Consider the following 14,747-nt stretch of genomic DNA (forward strand, 5'->3'; position numbering starts at 1 on the left):
GATACTGGTCGGATTCCTAACCTGCCAAGCCACAACAGGAACTGCCAGCTTAACCATTTTTAAGTGCTCAGTTCTGTGGCACTAAGTCCATTCACACTGCTGAGCAACCATCGCCACCTCATCCCTCTCCAGAAGCTTCTCATCTTGCAAAACTGAAACTCGGTACCCATGACACAATATGCAAAAGCTCTGGACCCGCAGAGTTATTAGAGCTGGGCTCCCTCCAGACCCCTGTGCCCGAGCGCCTCGTGACGTTGATGGAAACAGTGAGGCCGTCCAGGAGGAGAAGCCCTTATCCAAGGTCACCGTCAAGAGCAACAGAGCTGGTCTGATGCCCAGGTTCTCTTAATGGAGCTGATTCTGGTCCCCTGCCACCACCGAGCAAGGTGACCCTCCAGCTTCCCTGCACCCTGGCTGGGGTTTCCACATTGCCAGGAATCAAAGCCCTGAGGACGCTCTGAGATTGAGGGAATGATCTAGACTCCAAGTGGGTCTTTAGTTTCCGCCTCAGGTGCTTAATCGACGGCCAGCCTGTTAGGTTTCGCCCATGAGGTCGCTCTGCTTTGAGCTCAAGGCTCCCCCGCCCCCCGTGTGTCCACTCCTGGTCCCCTGGGGCCACAGCACAGGGGAAACTGAGGCAGCACTTACCCAGAAGTAGTCACAGTAGCTCCACTCGGTTGGTTTCAGCAGCTGCTGCTCAGGCATCGTGTCTGGGTGAGGGAACGTCACGCAGTTTATCTGGAGGGCACAGAAGAGGAGAGAACATGGCTTGACTGGAGGGCTGGGAGAAGCCGGGCCAGCTTTGGTCCCAGGACTTGGCACTGAAGAGGCCTCCTGGCGTTCCCGCTGTGGCGCGACGGGATCGGCGGCATCTTGGGAGCGCTGGGATGCAGGTTCGATTGCCAGCCCAGCACAGTCTGGTGTCGCCAGAGCTGCAGCTTAGGTTCTGACCCCTGGCCTGGGAACTCCATATGCCGTGGGGTGACCGAAAGTGAAAAACAAACAAACAAATAGGCCTCCCTACAGGGCCAGCTTGATGAGGCATACACACGGGGTCATGGGGTACTCCACGAGCTGGCATGTCCAAAAAGAGGTGACCAGCAGTCACCCCCTCCCCAGAGAGCAGTGCAGCAGGAGCCGGCAACACCGCCAATGTCCAGAACCTTCCATCCAGCAGCTGCACTGGTAGGATTCTACCCTGTAGCCAGCTGCACAAGGGGACAGTGACCTACCTAGAGGGCTTTTCAGCACTGTTCGCAAAAAGGCTGCAGCTCAACCCCACCACCCATCAGCAGGGGGAAGGGCTCCACAGTATGAGAGACACATCTATGGGAACCGTATGTGTGGAGAAAGATGCTGCAGGACCGTTCCTCCGTAAGGACGGTGTGGTGGGGTACAGTGGGTAGAGAGGAGGCAAGGCGCAGAAGAATATCTGCTGTTTCCCACCTCGGTGTAAAAAAACAAAAGAAAAAAAGGAGGAAGGCATAGATACCCGTTTGGAACTTTCTAGAAACTGATGACATCATCAGCTACCAGGAAAAGGAATTGAAGTCCAGGGTGAGACATTAACCTGCGAATTTTATCTCCTGATAGTCTATGAACAGAGAGAGTTAGTTTATTTTCTTGTTTTATTCCCATGGAGTTGTGTCAATTTCGGCTGCACGGCAAAGGCACTCAGTTCAGCATCTACAAACATTCTTTTTCATATTCTTTTCCGTTACGGTTTCTCACAGGATACTTAAGAGAGTGCCCTGGGCTGCACAGTGGCTTCTTGTTGTTTAGCCATCCTGCGTATAATAATTTGCATCCAACAACCCCATCGAGTGTAAATTATAGTCCAGGGTATGTGCCTGGGGCTGGCCCAGGCCCAGGCCCAGGCATGGGCAGTGCAGGTTCCTGCGCTCCGTCTGACTTTCCTGCCGGTGCCCTGTGCATGGTGCCTGGGCTTGCCCCGCTCAGCAGAGGTGGCTTTGCCTCTGACCCCACTGATGCTGCTTTCGGCCCCAGATCACTCCCAAGGAGCTGGCTGATTGGTTTTGGGAGCCACGAGGCCTCGGGAAGCCAAGGCCTGAGCCCTGGGAGTCTTGAAGCCTCATCACAGCCCCAGCCCAAGTAGGAGCCATCAGATGCTCAAGGCGAGAACACTGCAGACAAACCCCGAGGCTTTAAACAAAAGCCATGGACTCCAAGGCCAGGCGGCCGTGCACACAGGTGAGATGCCGCAGGCGGTGGAAACGACGGCTTGGGGACAGGGTGACCAGTGTCTGCCCCGCAGTCTGTGAAGACCTGTCTAGGGGCTGTCAGGCCCAGAGGAGGAGTCCAGGGTTGTGGGTTTAATGGGATGACTGGAGAGCAGCGGAGAATCAGGATTTGCATGTGAAGTATCTCAATGCTTAAATGCTGGCAATTAATTCAGTGTTAATAGCATCAACACCGTGTGGGCCAAACCAACCCCTCTGCCAGCTGAGTCAGGGCCCCCCAGCATGGCCTCTGGTTCAGGGGCTCGGGGGCGGTGGGAAGTAAATCTAGGCCCCTTCCCCAGCTCTCTGGGCACCGGCCCCACTTGCAGTCCCCTCCTCTCAGCCAAGGAAAGAGCCCCTCCTCCCAGAGAGGGACGTCTGAGCCCCACTCTGTGGGGAAGCATGACAGGGGAGGAAGGAGCAGGGGCGGGAAGGACCCGTGGTGAGGGTCCCCCCAGATCCTGTACCTACAGCCACCTGGGGTGTCACTGGCCTCAGGAGCCAGCCTCTCAGTGCCCAGCTCAGGCAACCTCCCTCTCGGCTGAGGCCCCAGTGCGTATCCAGAGGCGAGTCTCCCCCAGGAACTCAGGGCTGGGTTCCAAGGTTTCACATATTCCTTATTTCGCATCCCAGCTATTTGTGCTGCAGCAGATAATGATGATGGCAGCCCCTCTTCATTTTGCTTACAACGGAGTCTATGAAAATTTCAAGCAAATTTAATGAATTTAATAAACTGTGACACTATCCTGGGCATGAAGTCATGGATATAGGAGGCTGAAGGCACTCAAAAGCAGGTATGAAGGTCTTCTAGAGAACCCTGTCCGGGTCTAGGAGCTGGCGGGTGGGGGTGGCAGAGGGGGCCCACAAATGGCCCTTGACCCACCACTGAAGGAGAGCTAGCCGGGCTGGGGGAGCGGTGCCGGGGGAGGGTAAGTTCCCAACCCTCTTGTGGCTTCTGCCATTGTCTGAGGAGGGACAGACAGTCCTCAGACCGACTGGCCAGTGACCCCAGCAGGCCTGACCCCGGTCAACTCTGGTTTTGAGATTTCTCGGGCCCAGCGACCCCACAGCAATGTCCCTGAGACCTCGCAGAGCCCTGCGCCCCCTGGTGGGCATCTCGAGAACTGCACCTCACCGGCCCCATGGTGGGAGGCCCTCGGAAAACTCACAGGATTCCTAGATTTCCTGCAAGAGCTTGGCGCGCCTCCTTACTGTGCATTTTCGCCTCATTCTCCCAGCAACCCAACAGGCTGGGTTCCGCTGGCCTCGTTTGAGCCACTTAGGATCATAGAAGTATTTGCACCCAGACAGGGTGGACGGCAGCGCTCAAGCCCTCACCCGCCCCACGATGCCGTTCAGTGGAACACCTGACGGTCCACAGTCCACGCAAGTGTTTGTTGACTGGCTACTTGGTACTGCGCCCTAGGCTAGACCTTTCCGGCACTTTGCACACGCACGTTTCTATTTCTCGGGGCTGCTCATTCAGCATCTCCCTTTGCCAGTCAGTCTGTCCCAGGAGGGGAAGAAGCCCACCTCCTCCTCGCCGCTTCCCTAGTACCCGGCCCCGCACAGCCACGCAGTGGGCGCTATAAATGCTTCTGGAGACCAGGAATGGAGGCTGCAGATAGATGGTGTCGTCACTGCCTAGGACGGTTTTACAGCCTAACGAGGAAGGCAAACAAGTAAATAACTCATTGCACCCCTTTGGGGTAAAATCTACCTCTCGGGTGAGCAGGAGGTGTCGGGGGGTGACAGGAAGGGCCAGCAATTCGGGGGAGGAATCTTGGAGGAAGTGATATTTAGCTAGGGAGGTAGAATCCAGGCAGGTGGGGGTGGGAGGTGAAAAGAGCACCGCTGGCAGGAAAAGGGCTGGGGGCCGACGGCACAACAACGGCTGGGCTCGGTCAGGGGGGCCCCGCGGGCTGGGATGCTCGGGGGGTGAGCGCCCCCCTCTGGAGCCTGAAGGCCACTGGAGGGAGTCAGGCCCAGGACTGAGAGCTGTGCTAGTGGCTCAGAGCAGCCTAGAAAAGGCCCAGCAGAGCAGCGTTCCATGACGTCGTTACCTCCCTAACTGCCGAGTGGGCGTGACGTTGCTCCCTAACCCCGCCCCCTCGCTGGGGACCTTTGGTCACTTGGAGGTATCTGGGGTTGTCCTAGCTAGGGCTTAGGCTGCTGGCGTCTGCGGGGAGAGGCCAGGGAGGCGGTAACCATGCTCCGACCCGTGGGACCGGCCCTTGGAACGGGGACATCCCACCTGACACGCTTCCTTCTCCGGGGAGCTCAGAGTTGACTGGCCTGGGCCGGCAGGAGGGTTTCCACCCACGGAGATGGGAAACAGCCGATTCCGGGAGAGGGGGGCTGAGGCAGCGGAGCGGGGCAGTGGGAGCAGTGGGGTTTGCCAGCGGCCAGGCCATCAAGAGCTGAAATGTTTACGTGCAGGGGCCTGGTCCAAGCTCATGCGGGGGTGAGGAGCCTGAGCCCTGAGAGGTTAAGTTCTTGGCACACTATCAGTGCAGCTACAAAGTGGCAATGCGGGTTCCAGAGCTGGTTCCCCAATTGCTGGGCCACCACTCTGAGCACTGCTCTGTGCTTCTGTGACCACAGCTCACAGTCAAGGCTCACGGGCCCCTGGATCAGAAGGGCTGGAAGCAGAGACACAGCCCAGGCTGACCGTGGGCTCCAAGGGCCAGAGAAAAAAGTGGGAGAGGCCTTTCCCCACGGAAACAGCCATGTGGGGCTTCCCGGCCTGTCCTGAGTGACAGATACTTCCCGGGCGGTTAACGTCACCTCTGCCCGTCTGGGCCTCAGGAGGCCCCACAGGCATGGCAAGAGCCCCGATTCCATCCTCACCCAGAAAACACAGGGCACATCCTAAGGAACCACATCCCACTCTCTTAAGGGCTAATGATGTGCCAAAGCGCTTTACACGTATCGCCTCACGACAGCCTAGGACAAGGGTGACTGTCATCCCATTTTACAGATAAGGCAACCGAGGCACAGAGAGGTTAAGCAACTTATGCAAGATCACACAGCTTGTGGGTATTGTGGGTCAGAAGCCAGGCAACCCAGCCCTTAACCTACATCACACTACCTTCTAACACGCTTAGGTGGAAATCTGCCACGTCCCCACCCAAGGCGGGGGCTCAAGTAGGGAGGGGTGATGCCTCCCACGCTGAACTATTCGGGGGGGGGAGTTCCAGGGGCCCCTCCCACTCCTGCCCCCCGAGATCACCATCCCCCACCAGCAGGGTCTGCACTCTGGCTCCAACTCTGCTCTCTCCAGCCCTCAGGAAACGGAGTAACAATCCCTCTGCCCCTCACTGAGCGGCTGAGACTCTGCCAGGACCAGCCTGCATAGAGGCAGCCAGAACCATGAGCTGCCCCCGGAAACTCTCTTGGGGGGCTTCAGGGGGGCTCCAGTCACCATTAAGTCACCTGGCCATTGCCCAAGAGCCACTGAACACAAGTGCAACCCACCCAAGGAGCCTGCCTCCAGGTGGCCCTGAGCAAGCCCTGGCCCAGCCCGGAGGCCTCCCTAGAGGCAGAGACTGCAGCTACGTGCCTTCCTCTCTGACAGCCGCCTGCAGCACAGAAGAGAAGGTGCTTTCACAGCCAAGTGGGGCCTGACTTTCCCCCTGGTGGGGAGCTAAGCTGGGAGGCAGAGGCTAAAGCCCGAGCTAGGACCTGTGGAAGCAGAATAGAAATGCCCCCCAAGCACGCACATCCAGCCCCCAAGCTCCCACCCGGGCCCCGCACATCCCCAGACTCCTCTTTCTAGGACAGGAGTGTGGCTGAGTGGCTTGCCTGTCATCTTTTCCGGAATGCTCTAGATTCTGACACATCCTGTTTGTGCCGAGGGCTGTGAACTGCCATTAGCGCCCGTCACTCCCAATCAAGCAGCCCACTCACTGCCAGCCCTGCCCGAGGCCCTGCTGCTGTCAAGTAGCCCACGTGCCTGCCTCTTCAGAGCTTGTTCCAGGCCTGGGTAGGGGAGCTGAGCAGCAGAATCAGGCCCAGTCCTTGCTTCTGTGAGCTGGACCTGGATACCTGGATGCACCAGCCGTTGCTACTCAGGCCGGCAAAGTTCTGCTCAATGAGTCAGATGGCATGAGCATTTGCCTGCTGCATCCCCACAGGCCAGGGAGAGGGGCATCTGGGCCCCAGCCTTGCCCACCCCCCGCCCCCGCCCCCATGCATCGTCTCCTCCTGGGAAAACCACGAGCCCTAGAGGACCAGGACTCAGGGGAAGGGGCTGCACGGGGAGAGCGAGTGCTCCATGGAAGGGAAAGAGCAGCAGTCCAGCAGTCTTCAGCCCCACCGGCTGGCAAGGAGGCCCATCTCCAGCGCGGAGATGAGGGGGGGCACCTGGGCTGGCAGCCGCAGACTCAGGTTCAGACCCAGGTTTAAGTTCAGGGCTCTGATCATACTCACTCTGCACCCTTTGGCCAGTCCTCCCCCTCCTCAGATTCCCCAGCAAAAAAGCCCCCAGGTCTTGAGGGTTTATTTAAAACCTCTGGGAGGCTGTTGGTGACAGTGCAAAGTCTCCCGCTGGCCCCAGAAAGACCAACTGTAGGTCAGGATTCCACCGACGAACGTGCGTTTTAAACAAGTGCCCAAGGCTTCAGATGCCCACTCAAGGCTGCAGGTCACCAGGTGAGAAGCATGGCTTTAGGGCAGCAGGAAGGAGGCAGAAGTCAGGGAGGCAGGGATGGACCAGCTGTGTTGCCAGGAGACCCAGGGCCATGTCCACGCCCAGCCCACGCTGGGGCTGAAAGGCAGCCCAGAGCAGGTGACTCGGCCACAGCTGGCGAGCTGGGCCCATCACTAAAGGGAGGTGTAGCCCTCTGCTTCTCCTTGTCGTTTCTCTTCCTTTTCCTCTACAAGGCTAGCTCGCTCCCGCTCACACTTGCTTTTCCCTCTCTCTCCCTACTTCAGGGAACTCTAGGAGCTCGGGCTGTGCCCTGGCTGAGGTTCATTGTGGAGGCAGAACCCTTAGGAGCTCTGCTCCAGGGCCTGCCCACACCCTGCCCACCAGCTCCAGGAACCAGGAAGCCGCCGCTGGCCCAGGTGTCCCACCCTCAGGCCCATGCCACCACTTCCACGGGGGCACAGCTGGCAGTTAGGAGCACAGGCCTCAAATCCCGAAGCTTAGAGCCAGGTGACCTTGGGCGAGGTCCTGCGGGCCTCCGTTTCCGCCTCTATAAACAGGGTGACCAGAGTGGGAACTGAGTGCTTACTCTGTGCCAGGCTGTTCTGTGATTTCCACGCATGGACTCGCTTAGCCCTCACACCGTTCCTAAGGCACACCCACCCACCGCCTCCCCGCTGCACAGACATGGACACAGAGACACAGACAAGCGCAGAAACGTGCCCAGGAGCACTGCCCTGCAGGGAGGGGCTGTGCCCGACACCCTGGCTTCAGAGGCAGTGCAGTCACCACAGCACCTCGGTCCTATTGCCTGCCCCTGATGCAGTGAGCGGAGAATGAAACGGGCACTGAGAACCCTCCTGTGGGAGGTCCCCTTGTGGCTCAGCGGTAGCAAACCCAACTAGGATCCCTGAGGATGCCAGTTCGATCCCTGGCCTCGATCAGTGGGTTAAGGATCTGGTGTTGCTGTGAGCTGCAGTGTAGGTCACAGACACGGCTTGGATCTGACATTGCTGTGGCTGTGGTGCCGGCCGGCAGCTGCAGCTCCGATTCAACCCCTAGCCTGGGAACATACACCGTGGGTATGGCCAAAAAAAAAAAAAAAGGCCCTACTGTGCAAAATAAATGCACATACAGTGGCAACAAGGATGACTGTTTTTGTCATTGTTTGCCTATCACCTTTTTTTTTCCCCCCTCCAAAGCAGGATGTGCAGCCTGCATGAGCCTGGGAAAGGCACTCTCTCCTGCTTTTATCTCCGGGGGGTGGGGTGGGCAGCACATTGTGGGATCTCGATTCCCAGATTGGGGATTGAGCTTGAGCCACAGATGAAAGCACCAAATCCTAACCATTAGACCACCAGGGAACTCCCTCAGCAGGCTTTCTGGAAGAGCCTTGGGAGGCTGCCTGGCCCCTCTAGGTAGAGGCTGCCTGCTTCCCCATCTGGAACTCCCAGGAACTCTATTCTTAGGGCGCTTCCTCTTGCTTTTAACTTCGATGTCTTCTAGAAGTTACCCCGCACAAAAGCCACCCTGCCACGGCTGTAATTTACACGTCACGTCACTTGCTCAGCGCACGGTCCACCCCCTCCAACCCACTCCTTCACGCGAACCTTCCCCTGCCTGCCCTGCAAAAATGGCTTCTGTGGCTTTCCAAGCCCAGCCTTCCGCTCACCTGCCCGGAGAGAAAAATGAGATAAGAAAACAACAGAAGAAGGACAGTGGGGAAAAAACTTGGGCTACATCCACGCTTCGGAACTTCCCAGATTTCCAGGCTGGGCATCGCTTCCCCTCCGCGGTCCGCATTGCCATGGCAACAGCCCCGCCGCTGCCGTGGACCAGAGCCCCTGCCTGGCGCCCGACCCGCACGCGCTCCCCCGGAGCCGCTTACCGTGATGGTGTTTTCCTTGCTCTGCCTCTTGCCGGGGGACGAGGATCCCAGGTTCTGGGGAGAGAGGCGAGAAACATCGTCAAAGCTGTTCTCCATGTTAGACATCCTCTTTGATTTGGGTTCCCCGAAGGCGGAGGGACTGGTTAGAAGCTCCGCGGAGACGGGGAAGTTCAGGGATGCTCCTTAACCCCTCGGTCACCATATTCTGGGACCGGCCAGGCAGGGGCCGCCTGTGTCCAGGCTCGAAGGCGAATTAGAGAAGAAACGGCTCCAAACCGGGGCTGCCGCTTCTCCCCGCCGGGGGTGGGGGCGTTAACCCCTCAGCTGCCCTCTGCTGGTGAGCGGTTCTGCGGGCTGCTTGCTGCCTTAACCTGCAGCATCTACCCGGGAGCAGAGAGTTAAGGCAGATGGCAGGCCACCACCTCCTGACACCGAGGATTCAGAACATGACATCTTATTCCGAATCCCCCAGGTCTCACGCATCACGTCCTAGACACGTGAGGTGTGGACTGGGCGTGCTCAGCCACCTGCGTGAGTTGTCACCCTCCCGACCCCAAGAGCGGGGAGGGTGTTTTGGCGTCCAATCACACTCTGGGTTGCCTTTTTACGTCTTCCCTTTGCCCACAAGAAAACATCCTCCAAGGACCACCAAGCCCAGAGGGTCTCAGCAGCTCACCCCAGCCCTAGGATGGTGCTGGTCCGGAAAACTAGGAGTTGCCAGCTGAAAGTATCACCTTGGTCCCAACAGCCCACAACCCTAAAGAGGAGGGTCAATTCTGGGTCTTTGTTGTCCCACGATCAGAAGTTCCACTAGGGACTCAACAGGGTCCCTGAGCAGGATGGATGCCCACGCCTGTGCTGAGCTAGACGTCAAGCTCCTTGGAGAAACGGCACTTCCAAATGCCAGGTGGACCTGGGACCTCTGGAGGTAAGAAAGCACTCCATAAACGATGTCATATGAGAAAGGGACACAGACGCCAGCTCAAAGGCGCTCCCGCCAGCCAAACCTGGGAGCAGGACTGCAAATAATGCAAATGATGACCTCAAAGGTTTCACTCCAGAAGATGGAGGGGGGGAGCCATGCTTCTTTACAGAAGAAGGCCAATAAAACATGTATAGATGCAAACTACTTTATTTAGAAGGGAGAAACAAGGTCCTACTGTATAGCACAGGCAACTATGTCCAATCTCCTGGGATACAGACCATGAAAGAAAATAATGTCTTTTTTTCTATAATGGCTGCCCCTGCGGCACATGGAGGTTCCCAGGCTAGAGGTCGAATCGGAGCTGCAGCTGCTGGCCTACACCGCAGCCACAGCAACGCAGGACCTGAGTTGCAGCTTTCAGCAAAGCCGGATCCTTAACCCACTGAGCGAGGCCGGGGATGGAACCTGCATCCCCATGGAGACTACATCGGGTTCTTAACCCACTATGCCACAGTGGGAACTCCAGAAAATAATATTTTAAAACAAGAATTATGTATATAAAATAAGTCAAATTAAAAAAAAAAAAAAGAATTTGAAAGTCACCACTGGCAAACTCCCATGTCAAAGGCGACTCAAGGCCACCATCATCAGGTAACACCCAAAGCTTTGAGTGACAACGTTGTCAGGAAACAGATCTGCACTTGGGGCTCGATCGCCCCATGGCTTACAGACACATTAAAATGGGAAAACGGACCCTGCCAAGGAGAACTCTGTGCTCACCAGATTCCCTAAAAGCTCAAACTTGACATCAGAAGCAGTGATGAACGGGGAGCGTGTCCCCTGATGGCCACCAGGAAGAGTACTCAACAGGCCCCCAGCGGCACAACCTGAGCCCAAGCAAAAGGGAACAGCCGCGCCAGGAACACAGGTCCCTGGACCACACACCTGACCTGGACCCCTCCCCCAGAGCGTCAGCGCGAGCACAGACACAAAGGCAAATGTGCAGGGAACGCAATCGAGATGAAAAGTGACTAAAGCGGCCACTGAGATGAAATGGTACATCCCTGCGATGGAACATGGTTTGGCCAGAAAGACAGTGACGTGTGGAGACGGGGACATGAACGGGCCCTGAACAGTGTTCTAAGCCAGACACACACAAAGGTCACTGCGGTAGGGCCCACGTACGTGAAAGGTCCAGAAGAGGCGGACCTAGAGACGGCAAGCAGGTTAGTGGCAGCCTGAGGCTTACGGGGATTCTTGTAGGGGTGATGAAACTGTTCTGAAACTGATTTTGATGGTGGATGACTGCACTAAAAACTACTAGGCTGGAGTTCCCTGGTGGCTCGGTGGGTTAAGGACCTGGTGGTGTCATTGCTGTGGCTTGGGTTCCATCCTTGGCCGGGGAACTTCCGCATGACCCGGGTATGGCCAAATAAATAAATATATTTTTAAAAAAACACTGCACTGTATGTTTTTAAAAAGGTGAATTTTACATTATGTGAATTACATCTTCATAAAACTGTTTAAAAGGGAAAAAAAAAAACCTAAAGAGGAGAAATTGATGTATCCGTGTGTGAAACATGACTGGTGCCTGAATCAGGGAGAAAAGCAGCTACAAAAGATACTCTGGGGACAAGTGAAGAGTTTAGACATGGATTTCATATATATATTAATGAATTAATGTTGGGGGTTTTTTGGCCATGCCCATGACATGTGAAGTTCCCAGGCTGGGACTAAACTCACACCACTGTAGTGACCCGAGCGGCTACAGTGACAACGCTAGATCCTTAACCCACTGTGCCACAAGGGAACTCCTTAATGTTTTCTTAAGTGTGCTAATGGTATTGTGGTTACATCTTCATCCTTGGACATACATTCTGAAATAGTTACAGCTAAAATAATATGTGGGGAATATGCTTTAAATGAATCCAGTGGGGAGTTAGGAAGAGGAGAACAGGAGTACAAATAAAACAGACTGGCTGAATAACTGAGCTTAAATGATTGGTCCGTGGTCCTATGTTATAAATGTTTGCAAATGTCCATAGCACAAGACTGTTTTTAAAAATGTCCTTTTCCTACGATTCTAGAGGGGTTTTCTCCTCTTTTTAAAAATCTTGGTTGCCGTGGGTCATTCCCAGCTGATTTAGCAAGCCCCTGCTCTGCGTGTCTTCTCAGCCCTGCCTTTTAAGAATCTGGGCCCCACACCTTCAGCAGGTGGAATCCACGATGAAACCTCTCAGAGGCTCCCAGCACTGTTGGGATAAAACCCAAGTTCCTCACAAAAAGCATCAAGGACTCCTCCAGCCTCCTCCTCTGCCCCCCTTACACCCACTAGTCTAGCAACCACAGCCTCCCTCAGCCTCGATGGCTTCTTTGAAATCACTGTTCTCCTTCCTGCCTCTGGGCATCCACATATGCTAGTCCCTCCACCTGAATACTGTTCCCCTACTCCCACCTCTTTACCAAGCTAAACCTCTGCTCATCCTTCCAGTCTTAGCTCTTCTTAAAGGAGCCACCCGACATTTCCACCACCAGTTGGGCAGGTCCTCACAGCACACACTCCCTCCAGCCCCATCACTGGGGCCGAAATGAAATAATCATTTAGCTCACGTCTCTCTCCAGCCCCAGCTATTCACCTCCATCAAGACAAGGGCTACCTTGGTCTATGCCTCAGCACCTGGCAAAGCAGTAAATGCTCAATAGGACATGTGCTATTTACTGGGGCGGGGGGGCGTTAAGTAAGTGAGCTCTCAGAATCTCGCCTCTTTCTATATTTCAAATTACCTTTTCCAACAGGTGCCTTAAGTTTCCAAGCTCTTGGTCGCATTCCCTTTTCTCTCTCCTGAGTCTAAAGACAGCCTTCCTGGGACAGGGGGGTGGTGGCTCATGGACATTAAAACAGTGGAAAGGGACAAAAAGGACCTGGGCTCAGGTTCCTTGCCCTCCTGGTACGTGCACAGGGATCGGAAGGGGTTCACGCCACCATAAGCCCCAGGCAGGCAGGCAGGGGACAGGCTAGGACACGCTTCTGCCAAGGCCACCAAGACTACCCTCGGCATTTGATCTCCCAACACCCATCAGATGGGTCCCAAGTCTCGGGCACCCAGGCAGCTGCCCCTGGGCTGCAGGCCTGCAAATCTCCACTGGGTGGCACCAGATCACCACCACCTGTGCCCAGCCCTCCAGGTCTCCCAGAGCTGGGGTGGAGGAGAGGCAGGCACCCTCCTCCTGCTGCTGCTCCCCCCAACTCCCCGCCCTGGGTTGCTGGGCACCCAGCCATCAGTTGCGTCCATGACAGCACAGACACACTCCTGGTCTCCATGAACATTCTAACCTTCCTGATGAGTTGGCTCAAGGAAGGACAGGGAGCAGAAAAAGAACACAACGGGGGTTTGACCAACCCGCTTTACCCACCCCCAACCCTGCATCTCAAATGGCCACGCCTTCACGCATTCCTTCACTCACTCATTCTTTCTTTCGTTCGATGTTAGCTGATCACTGTCATTAATCATAGCTGACAGCCTGGAACAAGGGGAGTAAGGACTATACACGCTGAAGTTCGCTGGATATACGCTGGGGCCAGGAGCCCTCTCTATACACACCAACTCCTCTTAACCTGTGGTGGATGGTCTGTGGCGCCTCTGCCGGCAGCCAGCTCCGCGACATCACAAACCTTTCACAGCCTCCAGGGCTACCACGGAAACTTACGGGTCTGGGAATGAGTGGCAAATGGGAATCTGCTCTCTCCACGTCTGGCACTGCCTACTCTTGTTACTCTGATGACACGAGATGCACTCAATAATCATCCGAAAAGACCCTGGGTTCTACCCGTCCTGACGTGCTGCCCGGCCAGGGTCTCTGGGGCCGATGTCCCCTGCATCCTCAGGCAGGTACCCTGCCTCTAACGCCTTCTTTTATAAGGCTCACTGCACCTGCTGTCCACAAAAGTAAAATGGGCTCATTTAAGGAAAATTTTTAAATCCTTAAAAGCACAAAGAAAGTAAAAGTCGGAGTTCCTGTCGTGGCACAGTGGTTAACAAATCCGATGAGGAACCATGAGGTTGCATGTTCAATCCCCAGCCTTGCTCAGTGGGTTAAGGATCCAGCGCTGCCTTGAGCTGTGGTGTAGGTTGCAGACGAGGCTCGGATCCTGTGTTGCTGTGGCTCTGGTTTAGGCCGGTGGCTACAGCTCTGACTGGACCCCTAGCCTTGGAATCTCCATATGCCGCGGGAGCGACCCAAAGAAATAGCAAAAAGACAAAAACAAAAAAAAAAAAAAAAAAAAAAAAAAAAGAAAAGTCACCTTAGACAAATGGTTCTCAACATCAGCACCAATCATCTTTTCTTTCCCTTTGTTTTGTTTTTGTTTGTTGGTGGGTTTTGCGGGGGGAGGCTGTGCCTGCAGCATATGCAAGTTCCCAGGCCAGGGGTCACACCCATGCAGCAATCTGAGCCACGGCAGTGACAATGCCAGCTCCTGAACCCACTGAGCCACTAGGGAACTCGCAGTCGTCTTTTCAGATGGGATAATTCCTTGCTGTGGGGGCCGTCCTGGGCCTCGTGGGACGTGTAACAGCCCAGCCCCTGACAGACTAGATGCCAGTAGCACCCCCACTCCCCTTACCTGGGACAACCGAGATGTCTCCTTCCCAACACTGCTCAACGCCCCCTGACTGAGAACCACGGTCCTAGATGCAGACAGAAGCACCACTGCCATTCTGGTTTATTTTCCTTCCAGTCACCTTTCTTCACGTGTGGAGAGACTGCCTCTTCCCACAGAAGACTGGCTGGATGTATCGTTTCATTCTGCTTTTCACTGTCACGGTCCTGAATCATTCAACCTTCTTCAGAAGGCTTCTTCATGGCTGCCTTCTGGATGTGGATGCTCAATGCCACAATCCATCGGACCCATCCTCTCTCGTTAGACAATTAGGGTGGGTCCAACGTTGCAGGGCTGAAAATAACACTTAAGTGAACAGCCTCACACACAGGTCAGAACCCCTGAATGGACCCCAAGAAGAGAGGCTGGAAGGGAAATCCTTAGGT

General features: G+C 55.5%; 1 protein-coding gene across 11 annotated transcripts in view; it reads right to left on the bottom strand.

Moving 5' to 3' along the window:
• The window catches only part of GAS7 (growth arrest specific 7), a 222,100-nt gene that overhangs the window by 30,748 nt on the left and 176,605 nt on the right, over positions 1 to 14,747 (bottom strand). For all 11 annotated transcript variants that reach the window (XM_013981322.2, XM_021067872.1, XM_021067879.1 and 8 more), the window contains 2 exons: positions 8,777 to 8,830; positions 649 to 738 (listed from right to left, as the gene is read on the bottom strand). In XM_013981322.2, the coding sequence (XP_013836776.2) occupies positions 649 to 738; positions 8,777 to 8,830 (144 nt within the window). The remainder of the gene's footprint in view (positions 1 to 648; positions 739 to 8,776; positions 8,831 to 14,747) is intronic.

This window comes from Sus scrofa, chromosome 12, assembly GCF_000003025.6.
Source record: "Sus scrofa isolate TJ Tabasco breed Duroc chromosome 12, Sscrofa11.1, whole genome shotgun sequence".
In the NCBI taxonomy this organism is placed as follows: Eukaryota; Metazoa; Chordata; class Mammalia; order Artiodactyla; family Suidae; genus Sus; species Sus scrofa.